Raw genomic sequence first — 12,170 nt, 5'->3', positions numbered from 1 at the left:
AGAGACTAATTCATGTGTTTATAAAAAGAATATTTATTATAATAAGTTCACAGATCTGAGTCCAAACAGAAACTTCACCCTTCTGAACTAAGAGGTTCTGCTTCAAAGTGAAGTTTAAACAGACTGAAATGTCCAGGCTCACTGCTCCACTATTCATTCATTTAGTTCTGCATGTAGTTATTTATTTAACGAGACTTAAAATCATGTTTCGTCGTCCACAGTCCGAGACCCGCCAGACTCCCTTTAGGAAACCTGTGATTTAAACTTCAGCAGGCTGTGACAGTCCGCTCCGCTGAGTCCTGGTTCTAGTTCTCCCGGGCTTCCCTTCCCTCCAGCCGTCCCAGCAGTACGGCCCGGGCCTCCAGCAGCGTGGTGTCGGTTTTGGCTTCCAGGAAGCGGGCAGTGAGCTCCAGATCCTGCAGCCGCAAACGGACTCTGCTGCCCCGCTTTAGCTTCTCTCCGTCTGCCGGCCGCCGGCAAACGCAGTGGAACTTCCAGCCGAAATCTACATACAAGTCGTCCTGGACTATGTGGAAGATCCTGCCGATCACCACTCTGTCTTTGGCCGGTCCGATCTGGATCAGTGGGGACCGGCGCAGCAGCGAGGCAAAGCAGTATTCCTGCCCGGGGAAAGAGACGCTGCCGCCGGCCACGGAACTCTCCACCTCCCGCTGCCGCCGGAGCTCAGATTGCAGGTCCAAGGCGGCATATATATCATAAAACACATCCTCACCTGTGAACTGTTATCCCTTGCTGTTTTTTTTTTGTCATGTCTTTCGTTCCAACATCCAAAAACAGTTTGGTATCTTTAGTGCTAATCCTGCGCCACTGAACTCTACCTATCGATCTGCGCTCGATTGCTCTTCCTTCATCGTCCAAGTACCCGGATGTCTGTCTCAGTAACTTGAAATTGAATTTGCTGATCTGAATCTGAATAGTGAGAACTGAATGTGAGGATATATAGAGAGTTGAATTTTCAGTGAAGATCAAATTTTATTAGACTTCAGTTACAAACGAATAAATTCAATTTCAAATTATACTATTCAGATTCAGTTTTTCAATGGAATGATTCAAATTAAACAATACAATTTCAAATTATGTGATTCAAATTCAGTTTTTCAATGCAATTATTCAAGTTTAGCAATTCAAATTCAAATATAAATGATTCAAATTCAGTTTCTGGGTGCACATATTTCAGCCCATACTCCCCTCCCTCCGTCCCTCTCCCCCCTCTGTCTCACCTTGAAAATTCACCTCAAAACGCATCGAAAATGCAAACACAAGATTTGTGTGGAACTTCAATGGGGGATAAAGACTAACAAGACAGACAACAACATTGAACACTACACAAACAGTAGGCTAGTTTTTTTTCTTTCATTTAGGCGATTAATTTTTCATAGTGACACAGGAGGTGCCGGATCCAATAAAAAAGTTTCCGGATCCAACGTTGGAGGAGCCCATGACTTATAGGAGGAGCCGGAACATGTTCAAATTAAGCCCTCCCAGATAACAGTCATTGAAATGTTAAATCAACATTCCTTTGTCAACATTAAGTCATTGAAACAACATCAAAGGCTGATGTTGACTCTACATCATTTTGCACCGTTTCAATATTGAAACAACATTGAAATCCTGTCCATAGATCAACGGAATTGCAATGGTATTTCAATTATCAGGAATATTGAAACAATGTTGAAATTTCAACTGAACTAAGGATCAACGTGATTTCAATGGAATTTCAATCATTATTAAGCCATAGAAAAGTATTGCTAGGCATTCGAAAATGTAATGCCCTAAATTAAGTAGGGAGAGCAGGGGCGAAAGTACCATTTTTCAGAAAAACATATTTTTAAAAGATATTGTTTTAGACAGAGATATATTTTTGCTGTGGTCAATAACTCACAATTGTGGTCTATCAATACCAGGTGGTATTTTGTACAAATGTCAAATGACTTCAGTATAATTTCACTTTGAACATAAGTTGCACATTGTTACTTTCGACCCCATCAGTAGGGACGAAAGTAACACACAAGTGGGTCAAAAGTAACACAACAATACAAGCTAGACTTTTTTATTACTCTTGTTTTCATTAAATATATCTGACTATAACTTTGTTAATATGTAAATGCAAACATATTTTGTCCTTTATCTTTGCAAAAAAAAAAATATTAAATTACATTTTCATTTAAAATTTCAGTTTCATCAAATGTTTTAAATATAAGACAGTAAAAACTTGATTTGTTTAGAAAATTTTTTTATTGGCAATGTCAATCCATTTTATAAAACATTCAACAGTATGAAGAATATGAAAATTAAACTAAATTAGCATAAAATCTCAAAATAATCTATCAGTAGTCATGTTTTATGTGTAAATTCAAAATGTGCATAAAAACATCTGGATGGAAACACAAAAATGCATAGGTGGAGGTGGAGGTGGAAAAGCTAAGGTATGGCTAACCTAAATGTGAGGGATAAAATGTGAGGGTGACCTACGCAAATCAGCTGTTCCTCAATGTTCCTCTAGTGAAACCTAGAAACAGCTTTCCAGACAGTGGAGAAATCAAATGTAATGTCAATAAAAATAAAAATTAGAATAAAAATGAAAAATCTATTTAAAGAATATACAAATCTCACATTTTGATAAGCATTTAAACTGGTTATAGTAAGAGCAGTGTGTAAGTGAGCTGCATTTTGAATGTTTTTACTGTAACGTTACAACACTAACCTCCTTAGGAGACAGGCCAAAATAAATATCAGCTGCCCTCTTAATATAAGCCTCCAGCTTCCTCTCTTGGTCCACACAGAAGACTTTGGTGTGTGACCTGTACCCTGGTGGTCTAGTCTTCTCCCTGCTGTTCTCTGCCCTCCTCCTGCCGTATCGGAGCAAAGTGACATGGCATATGCCATGCGACTTTGCAACTGCCCTAAGACTAATGTGTCTTACAGATATGTCCAGAAACGCCCTCTCATACACATCTGGCTGAATCAGACCTCTGTCTGTCTTTCTGCCCCTCCTCTTGGCATATTCTGTTGGTATAATATGACATAAAAATGTTTTAATAAACTCTGCAACACAGAGAAAATCACCTTATTAGCAGCGGGACGAAAGTGACAAGTGTTACTTTCGTCATTGCTATGGGGAATGCATAGTAAAGCCTTCATAAGTTTTGGCAGTGCACCGTCTCTGTCGAAGCGTCCATCATCCGTCTGTTTTTTTTTTTTTTTTTCCTGCGTTGTCACTCATCATCTGACCTCACACACTTACGACTACTGACCATCTACAGTATCTGTAGTAGGCTACTGCAGGTGGCAGTTATCGCGAGGCTAGTGACAGAGCTCAGATTGGGAATGTTTTTTTTTTTTTACTCCGCTCGGACCCGGGGTATTATTTTTTAATAACGCAGGTTAAAATATGGGAGATTTACGGGAAAATACTAATACGGGAGGACGGCGGGAAAGAAGGGTAAAATACGTGACTTTCCCAGCCAAAACGGGATACTTGACAGGTATGCTCGTCGGGCATTAACCCGCTTATACCATGGTCACTTGCCAAATAACATATTTTTAAAATATTAGTTCATATTTTAATTAGTTTTACAATCGAAATCTAAAGTTTATCCAAACAATAACTCCGTCTCCCTGGTTACGCCTGACGGTTTGACTAATACCTGGAACAATCATTCCCATTCATCAGGTTCTCATGCAATGCAAACGTTGTTCTCTCCACCAGGAATTAGGAAGAACCTTAGATACGACTTGCTTCACCTTAGCAACCGGAGATATTTATATAGTCCGCTCAGCTGATAGAACCCTTCAGTTTAGCTACGAGCCAGAAAGCTAACGCTATGCTAGCAAGATCCAAAGTCAATAACATTGTGTACAGCTGGCAATCAGTAAAAATAATTTGACAGTATGTTGAACAACAAGACAAGCTAGCTATCCAGCCATGTCATTATCCCCAAAACAATATAACGACTTTTACGAAGAATTTGATCCGCGAGCTAGCAGCATCTCCCCTGAGACCAGGCCAGCTAGCATCTCTCCTGAGTCCAGGCCAGCTAGCATCTCTCCTGAGTCCAGGCCAGCTAGCATCTCTCCTGAGTCCAGGCCAGCTAGCATCTCTCCTGAGTCCAGGCCAGTTAGCATCTCTCCTGCCTCCAGGCCAGCTAGCTTCTCCCCTGAGTCCAGGCCAGCTAGCTTCTCCCCTGAGTCCAGGCCAGCTAGCTTCTCCCCTGAGTCCAGGCCAGCTAGCATCTCCCCTGAGTCCAGGCCAGCTAGCATCTCCCCTGATTCGCAGCCAGCTAGCAGCTCCCCCGATTCGCAGCCAGCTAGCAGCTCCCCCGATTCGCAGCCAGCTAGCAGCTCCCCCGATTCGCAGCCAGCTAGCAGCTCCCCCGATTGGCAGCCAGCTAGCAGCTCCCCCGACTCGCAGCCAGCTAGCAGCTCCCCCGATTGGCAGCCAGCTAGCAGCTCCCCCGATTCGCAGCCAGCTAGCAGCTCCCCCGATTGGCAGCCAGCTAGCAGCTCCCCCGATTCGCAGCCAGCTAGCAGCTCCCCTGACTCGCAGCCAGCTAGCAGCTCCCCCGACTCGCAGCTAGCTAGCAGCTCCCCTGACTCGCAGCTAGCTAGCAGCTCCCCTGCCTCGCAGCTAGCTAGCAGCTCCCCTGCTTCGCAGCCAGTTAGCAGCTCCTCTGCCTCCCAGCTAGCAAGCAGCTCCCCAGGATCCCAGCTAGCTTGCAGCCCCCCTGACTCGCAGCTAGTTAGCAGCTCCCCAGGATTCCAGCTAGCTAGCAGCTCCCCTGACTCCCAGCTAGCTGGCAGCCCCTTTAGTGTCCCCGAGCCCTCTCGCGTCTCTAGTGTCCCCGAGCTCCCTGGTGTCCCGCTCTCGAATGGTGTCCCTTGATCGCTCTAGTGTCCCAGAGCCACCCAGTGTGCTAGCGGCTGTCCAGCGCCCCGCCCGGCCGGCTGGCGGGCTGCCCCCGTATCCCGCGATGGGACCACCCCTAGGACTTTGCCGGTCTCTGGCCCCTTTGGGACTGCCCGGGAGACCCCCCTCTGAGACTTTGCCGGCCTTCGGTGCTCCGGAGACCGCCTCTGGGACCGCACCTGAGACCATCCCTGTCCCTGTCACTGTCCCTGTCTTCATCCCTGTCACTGTCCCTGTCTTCATCCCTGTCACTGTCCCTGTCTTCATCCCTATCACTGTCCCTGTCTCCTTCCCTGTCACTGTCCCTGTCCCCATTTTTGTCACCGTGCCCATCCTTGTCCCCGTCACCGTGCCCGTCTCTGTCCCTGTCACCATCCGTGTCCCCATTACAGTCCCTGCCCATAAGTCCCAGTCCGTCCCGTCTGTGTCTGAGTCCGTCCCGTCTGTGTCTGAGTCCGTCCCGTCTGTGTCTGAGTCCGTCCTGTCTGAGTCCGAGTATGTCCTGTCTGAGTCTGTCCTGTCTGTGTCTGTGTCTGAGTCTGTCCTGTCCGAGCCTGTTCTGTCCGTGTCTGTTTTGTCTGAGTCATGTCTGTCATAGTCTGCCCGGTTCTGCGTTTCCCCAGTCCCAAGGCCCCCCGTCCCTAGTGGTCTCTCTCTGTCTCCCCCTGTCTCTAGTGGTCTCTCTCTGTTTCCCCCTGTGCCCCAGGGCCCCTTTGTTTCCTCTGTGCCCCCGGGGCCCCTCTGTTCCCTCTGTGCCCCCTCTGTTCCCCCTGTGCCCTAGGGCCCCTTTGTTCCCTCTGTGCCCCCGGGGTCCCTTTGTTCCCTCTGTGCCCCCGGGGTCCCTCTGTGTTCCCCGGGGCCCTCTGTGTTCCCCGGGGCCCTCTGTGTTCCCGGTGCCCCCAGGACTCTCTGTTCCCTGTGCCCCCGGGGCCCTCTGTGTTCCCGGGTCCCCCTGGACTCTCTGTGCCCCTGGACATTGCTTCCCCCGGACTCTCTCGCCCTCCTTGGGTTGTTTTTTGTTCTGTCTACTTTATTTTTGGTCCCTTGTCTTTGTTTTTCTGTTTGTGTTTTATGTTTTGGGTCGTCTGGGATCCGACCCCTTGAGGGGGGGGTTCTGTTATGGTTTTAGTGTTTCGTTCTGTATTTGTGCCCCGTTTCTGTTTCCTGTTTGTTCCTTTTTGTTGCCTTATTGGTTTCTGTATGTTTTATGTGTACTTTGGTACTGTGTTTGTCATGTTCCCTGTTTGTGTTCTGTTTCCTGTTTTATTTTGATAGCCTGGTCTTCTGTCTTGTCATGTCTAGCTTTGCTTTCTGTTTCCCGCCTTGTTGATTGTCCTGCCCCGCCCTGATGTGCTTCACCTGTTGTCTCACCTGTTTCTGATCTACCCATCACCTCATGAATTTAGCCTCTGTGTTCCCCTTGTCTTGTGTCGGATCGTTTTGTCCCGTGCCTATGGTGTTTGTGTTCGTATGTTTTGTCTTTTTGTCAGTCCTTGTCTATGCTCCTGGTTTCTCCTGTTTTATTGGATTCCCTTGGTTTTGTTTGTACCCTTTTTGTCTTCATTTATGGACTCAGTTTTTGCCTGCTGCTGCTACAGGACTCCCTTGGTTTGTTTTTGTGTTTCATCAATAAATCCTCCACTTCACACGTTCTCCTGCCTGCCTGCCTGCTCTCTGCATTTTGGGTCCGCCATTCCCTACTCCTCCCTGCCACACCTAACATCATCTGTATCATATTCTAAGACTAGTTACTGCTAGCTAACGCTAGCTAATGTTAGCTAACGCTAGCTAACATAAATCATTAGCTATTTTTTAAAGTTGTCTTTTGCAGAATCCAAAAGCATGATGGACACTAACCATAATGTTTATGAGTAACAGTATTTGATTTAGTACAATTAATTCATATCGAACATTGCAGAACATTACATATTAAGCGAGCTTACCTGAGTATTCACTCCAAGTGTCCAGGAATGAGATGTGTCCGGTGCAGTACGTTGGTCTACCACCCGATGATCTCCGGTCAACCAAAAATCATATCATATTTCCCGTTCAACTATATATCAATGCATTTTCAATCATATTTCCCGGTTAACTATCAATGCATTTTCAATCATATTTCCCGGTCCTTCAATACATTTTCAAAAATATTTCCCGGTCAACTATATTTCGATGGCTTTTCAACAACAGGTGGTTTCCCAGGCAACTCTAAATCAATGACTTTTCAACACATTGGCAATATCGGTTTCATTGATATGGTAGGCCTAATGGAGATTCAACATTTATTTTGCATTGAAATTTCAATATCAACCATAATGATGACTCAGATGGAAAATCAATATTCAATGTTGGGTTGCTGTGCGGCTATGTCGTTGCCTGTCTTGTTGAAAGAAATCCCTCGGATTCGACAGCACTCGTTGAAATAATAGAAAATGTTCTGGTAGCTGGCTAAGAACCCGGTGAGCCGCGGCCATGCCTACCGCTATGCTGGTGCTGATGGGCTCGATCGCCTCGGTCATACCGGAGCAGACCAGCATCCACAGCAGCAGGACGTGGCGCTTCTCCGGGTTCATTTTTATGGAATCCCTACTTCATTAAACTTGGCTAAAAAGAAAAGAAGAAAAAAAGTCAGCGTGCCCGTGAGCGCTACAAATGGTTTGCCAAAGTGGACTGAATAAATAGTACAGCCTGCTGGCAGTGGAGGCGCTGTGTTTTTTTTTTTGTTTTTTTTTTATCTTTACGATACAAACAGTACAGCATAAACAATTACTCATTAATACAGAAAAAACACATTAGTGAAGTGGAGGTGCTGTGGTTGTCATGCACACAAGTGGAGGCGCTGTGGTTGTCATGCACACAAGTGGAGGCGCTGTGGTTGTCATGCACACAGTGAGCTGACATGACGTCAGAGTCCAAAGGTGACGTTCACCTGAAGATAAATCCCACTTTTATTTCAAGCAATGTTAATTCATTGAATTTTATGATAAGTCTCATGAGCCTTCCTGGAAAATTAATATCGATGGCTGCACAAGTCCCCCATACTTAAGTTTTTTGATAGATTATTCTTTTATTTAGCCTAATGATCTAGAACATATTATAACTAAGAAAAGTGTATTTAGCATTCATCATTATAGCATCAATATTATTTGGTTATCTACCTAGTATATACTTTTAAAATGCTATCTATTGTTTTTATTATTTCTTACGTTTTCTTCATCTCTGGTGTATCATATTCTTAATAATGATAAAAAAGAGGATAGATCCCACTATGATAGCCAGATTTTTTATATTTTATTTTAACATAATCACAACATCCAAGACCTATCTATCATATATTTTCATAATCATATGCTATTATGCAGTTCTCACCAGTGGTCCAACAACCACTACATTAATATAAAATGACTACACCTACACATAAACATTGGACCAATCCCTGCACTGGACAAACATGGACACCCACCTACCAGCTAAAAACTAACTCCACAGGTAGGAATCTAAGTAGGCAAAAAAAAAAATATTCCATCCAATGTAAGATATTTATTTAACAATATTGACTTCCTCTCCTCAGTCATTTGGCTGAAAGTGTTTTCTTTGATAAAAAAATAATCATATGCATCCATCAGATGTTATCATTAGATGTGTGATATCTTGTACATATTGTCTTGCAGCCACTGACAGAGAACACTTTGTCAGATCTAGGGAAATAATACACATCTTTGGCCACTTTGTCTGCCTTGTTCTGGTCTGGATGAAGTCCTTCGGCTTTCATCTCAGCCATGACACACTGAACGACGTGCCGGTACTCCAGAGGCAGGAACAGGACGAAGAAGTCCACCAGGTTATTGGTAATCAAACCTGAATGCCACAAGCCACCTACAGGAAGAAGATTAAGAGATACTAGCAGTAGTGGGCAAAAAAAAAAATCAAAGTAGAAGAATGGAATCTTTGTCTGTGTGACAAAAATGTCTACTCACTATTGTTGCTGTTGAATACTGATAAAGAGAGCGCTGTTTCCAGATCGTTTAGCTCGATCTCTTCTCGATCTCGTCCTGCTTTCCAAAAATCTAAAGCTGTCTGTGTGATGCTCTGCCCTCCAGCATTGCTAGAAAGAAGATCAGAAACAGTAAACACATTATTAGAATTAGCCTTATTTGTATCACATTTCATTCATCATATATTAAACAATACATAATGTTGCTGTTAAGCATTGATTTAATGACAGTGTATTGGATACAATAGAATAAAATACCCAAAGTACAATGAAATAAGATTTTTCTTTTAAAACAGGACAATAAAACAAATGAAAAATAAAAGCTTGGGCTGACATTAATAAAGTATGTTTCTATCTAGCAAGTTATGTGTCCTCGTCAAGTCAATCTCTCAAAACACTGAAAGTGATGGTTAATAATGCAAAATGTGCTCTGCAGTGTATTGATGTCTATATTACACTGTACTGTTTTCTATGTCACTCCTCTGTTGGATTTTCATCATGGAGGTTTTCTGCATCAGCACATCAAGTGCAGTGTTGAAAGATGAAAGTTCAAGCAAATCCACAAGGCAATATAAAAAAGGTCTTGATTAGCAGAAAACCATGTAAATCAGCCAAAAAGTTGCAAACAGCTGCCTCCAATTTATTTTCCAATGCAACATTTTTGTGAAAAGTATAATAACTACATCTTTATCTCTCTGGGCTCCTCAGGCACCAGAGTGTTTATACCCCAAACACATTTCTGCTGAAGTTACCTTTGTGGGGTAAAAAATGTCCCCAGAACTTAATATAAACCCTCCCAGTGGTCAAAATACAATGAGTTTCTCAAAACGTTCCTAGTCCCTGGGTGAAAGTTATTTGATACAGGCCTCTTGTCACTATCACTACATTTAGATAATGTACTTATAAAATACTTCATGCCAGTCCTTTATGACAGCATTACAATTTGTAAAACTGTTAAAAAATATATCTCTCCCAGTGATCCCCCCTGTTTACATAAACATTTAAATTCTATAGAATCTTGTCACTACTTTGTTTTTCATTTTTCTTCCCCAGTCTGTTGTTCAAATAAAAAATCTGATTGGTCAGACAAATGCATTTATCCTGTCACCTGAGAAAGATGAAGATGGCTTTCCGATAGGAAACCCCATCCAGGTTGTTGTGGTACCCCAGGTACGGCTTTATGCTGTCAATCAAGCCAGGATGCATCTTGTCCATCTCATCAAAGATAAACATGGAGCGTTCACAGTTTGTGACATTGTCTTTGATCCGCTGCTGTAGCTGAGTCTGAGGAGAAACAGTGGCATACTGAATTCATAGTTCAAACAGAAGAATGTCACTGTGTTTTAATTGTGTCTACTTTTTATCATACCTTGTAGGTCTCAAGTTGACTTTGAAGTGGGAAGTGATGTCCAGATACAAGCACATGAACGAAGCTGCTGTCCATTCCTTTCTTGTAAATATGGGCAGCAATCAGCTTACTAACAAAATTCTTTCCTGTTCCACTCCGCCCGTGCAGAGAGAGCACCAGGGGCTTCTTTGGGTTGTCATTTCTCATGAATCCATTCACAGCTTTCTGGATGATGCGTGATGCAATGTGCTGTCCGAACAGTTTGCTTTCCAGGTCAACCTTGAAACCTAAAGAGTGCACAGCAGAAAGTCAACAGGATAGTTCTAACTTAATTGAACAAGTAATGACATAACCCAACAGCTCACTGCCAGAGGTTCAGAAACAGAAAGCATACACTACAATGACATCACAATGGACACAAATATCAAATAAAAAAACATCAAGTAGCCTACATGGATTAAGTGTTTTACAAGCTTTCTTATTCTCGATCTGACACTAAATTTACTTAAACGGTGCCTGAAGGGGTCACTTTCTTTTATTGTTCAAACTGTCTCTCCTCAGTTTTCCTTTGGTTTTGAAGGTAAAATATCACTTAAATGTAAATGGACGCTTCTAGTCTTAATGACTACTCAGCAAGTGCTCTTACATAGTACAGGAACCATTCACACACATTCATACACTGTGGCCGAGGCTGCCGTACAAGGTGTCACCTGCTTAACAGATAACCATTCACACTCATTTACACTCCGATTGCGCAGCATCGGGAGAAATTCGGCGTTAAGTGTCTTTCCCAAGGACACTTTGACATAGGACTGCAGGGCCAGGGATCAAACCCCCAACCTTCCAATTGGTAATTGACCTCTCTACACCTGAGCCACAGCCGCCACCAACACCACCAACTATCCTCTAGACCGCAGTACTCCAATACAAGTTGTGGAGGTCCATTTGTGAAATGTCCACAATGTCACGGGTCTATTGCCCGTTTTCCCCGTCAACTTCTCTTTTCTTTGACCATTTCACTCTTTCATCCTGAGATTGCTCCCAGTGTCAGGTTGCATTGACATTTTGTTAAGGGTGTTGATTAAATTGCATGTATGTATGTATGTATGTATGTATGTATGTATGTATGTATGTATGTATGTATGTATGTATGTATGTATGTATGTATGTATGTATGTATGTATGTATGTATGTATGTATGTATGTATAGTATGTGAGCTCTAGACTAGAAGTTAATAATTACAGATGTGTGTCCCTTAAGTTGGTTTGAAACTAACTCTATATACAGTCTGTCTTCACATTTACATGCCTCACACACTCACCTTCTGCGTTGAAGGATATCCATTCAGAATCACAACTTTCACTTGGAGTGTAGATCTTCTTCCACAGATCCCACGGATTAAACGTGTTAACCAGGACAATTGTCGAAAAAACAACGTCTAACAAGAAATATATTTGTACTGCTTTCATCATTAAAATCTCTTAATTCCGGAAGTCAGCCGTTTTTATCTTGTAAAACAATCCAAACACGGTAAGACCTCACTGACTCAGCAGACGGATAGCTTTTTAATAATGACAACTTCCGCAAGGTGAACTGGTTGAGCAACTTTTTATTTTTATGAGCTGTTGTCAACCTGTCCCTATGGTATGGTATGGTAAGTCGCCGAACAAGCCTCAGAGGCTTCAGAAGCACCAGTTCACTGTGTGGTTTTTGGCATTTGTAACTTTGTTTATATATATGGGAATATGTATTAAAGCACAATATTAACTAGTACAATAAGGGCCTTAAGGTAAGTGTAGATCAGGTTGGCTTATAACGAGTGGTGTAGGAACGGAAGATACATAGGTGTCCACCATCTCATTTTTAACATGGTCAAAATCACACTTGCCAGTAGAGGGCAGTT

The 12,170-nt window shown here is 43.1% G+C and overlaps 1 protein-coding gene and 1 pseudogene across 1 annotated transcript; both read right to left on the bottom strand.

Moving 5' to 3' along the window:
- Positions 1 to 302: 302 nt before the first annotated feature.
- On the bottom strand, positions 303 to 1,596 carry LOC120545878 (annotated as a pseudogene).
- A 6,891-nt stretch (positions 1,597 to 8,487) lies between these two features.
- Positions 8,488 to 11,817, bottom strand: LOC120545451 (torsin-1A-like). The gene is made up of 5 exons (XM_039779778.1): positions 11,589 to 11,817; positions 10,288 to 10,553; positions 10,027 to 10,202; positions 8,902 to 9,029; positions 8,488 to 8,800 (listed from the first exon to the last, which is right to left on the bottom strand). The coding sequence occupies exons 1-5, from the start codon at positions 11,737 to 11,739 to the stop codon at positions 8,547 to 8,549; spliced, it is 975 nt and encodes a 324-aa protein (XP_039635712.1). The 5' UTR covers positions 11,740 to 11,817; the 3' UTR covers positions 8,488 to 8,546.
- Between the last annotated feature and the right edge of the window lie 353 nt (positions 11,818 to 12,170).

This window comes from Perca fluviatilis, chromosome 17 (assembly GCF_010015445.1).
Source record: "Perca fluviatilis chromosome 17, GENO_Pfluv_1.0, whole genome shotgun sequence".
Classification (NCBI taxonomy): Eukaryota; Metazoa; Chordata; class Actinopteri; order Perciformes; family Percidae; genus Perca; species Perca fluviatilis.
This window is presented reverse-complemented; position numbering and strand designations above follow the sequence as displayed.

Bases quoted from the DNA above. Each gene is read 5' to 3' on its own strand.
- LOC120545451 (XM_039779778.1), bottom strand. From the start codon at position 11,739: ATGATGAAAGCAGTACAAATATATTTCTTGTTAGACGTTGTTTTTTCG. The intron at 10,203-10,287 runs GTATGATAAAAA...GTTTCTCCTCAG, and splicing joins GTCAACTTGAGACCTACAAG to ACTCAGCTACAGCAGCGGAT. The intron at 9,030-10,026 runs GTGACAGGATAA...TCTTCTTTCTAG, and splicing joins GCCATCTTCATCTTTCTCAG to CAATGCTGGAGGGCAGAGCA.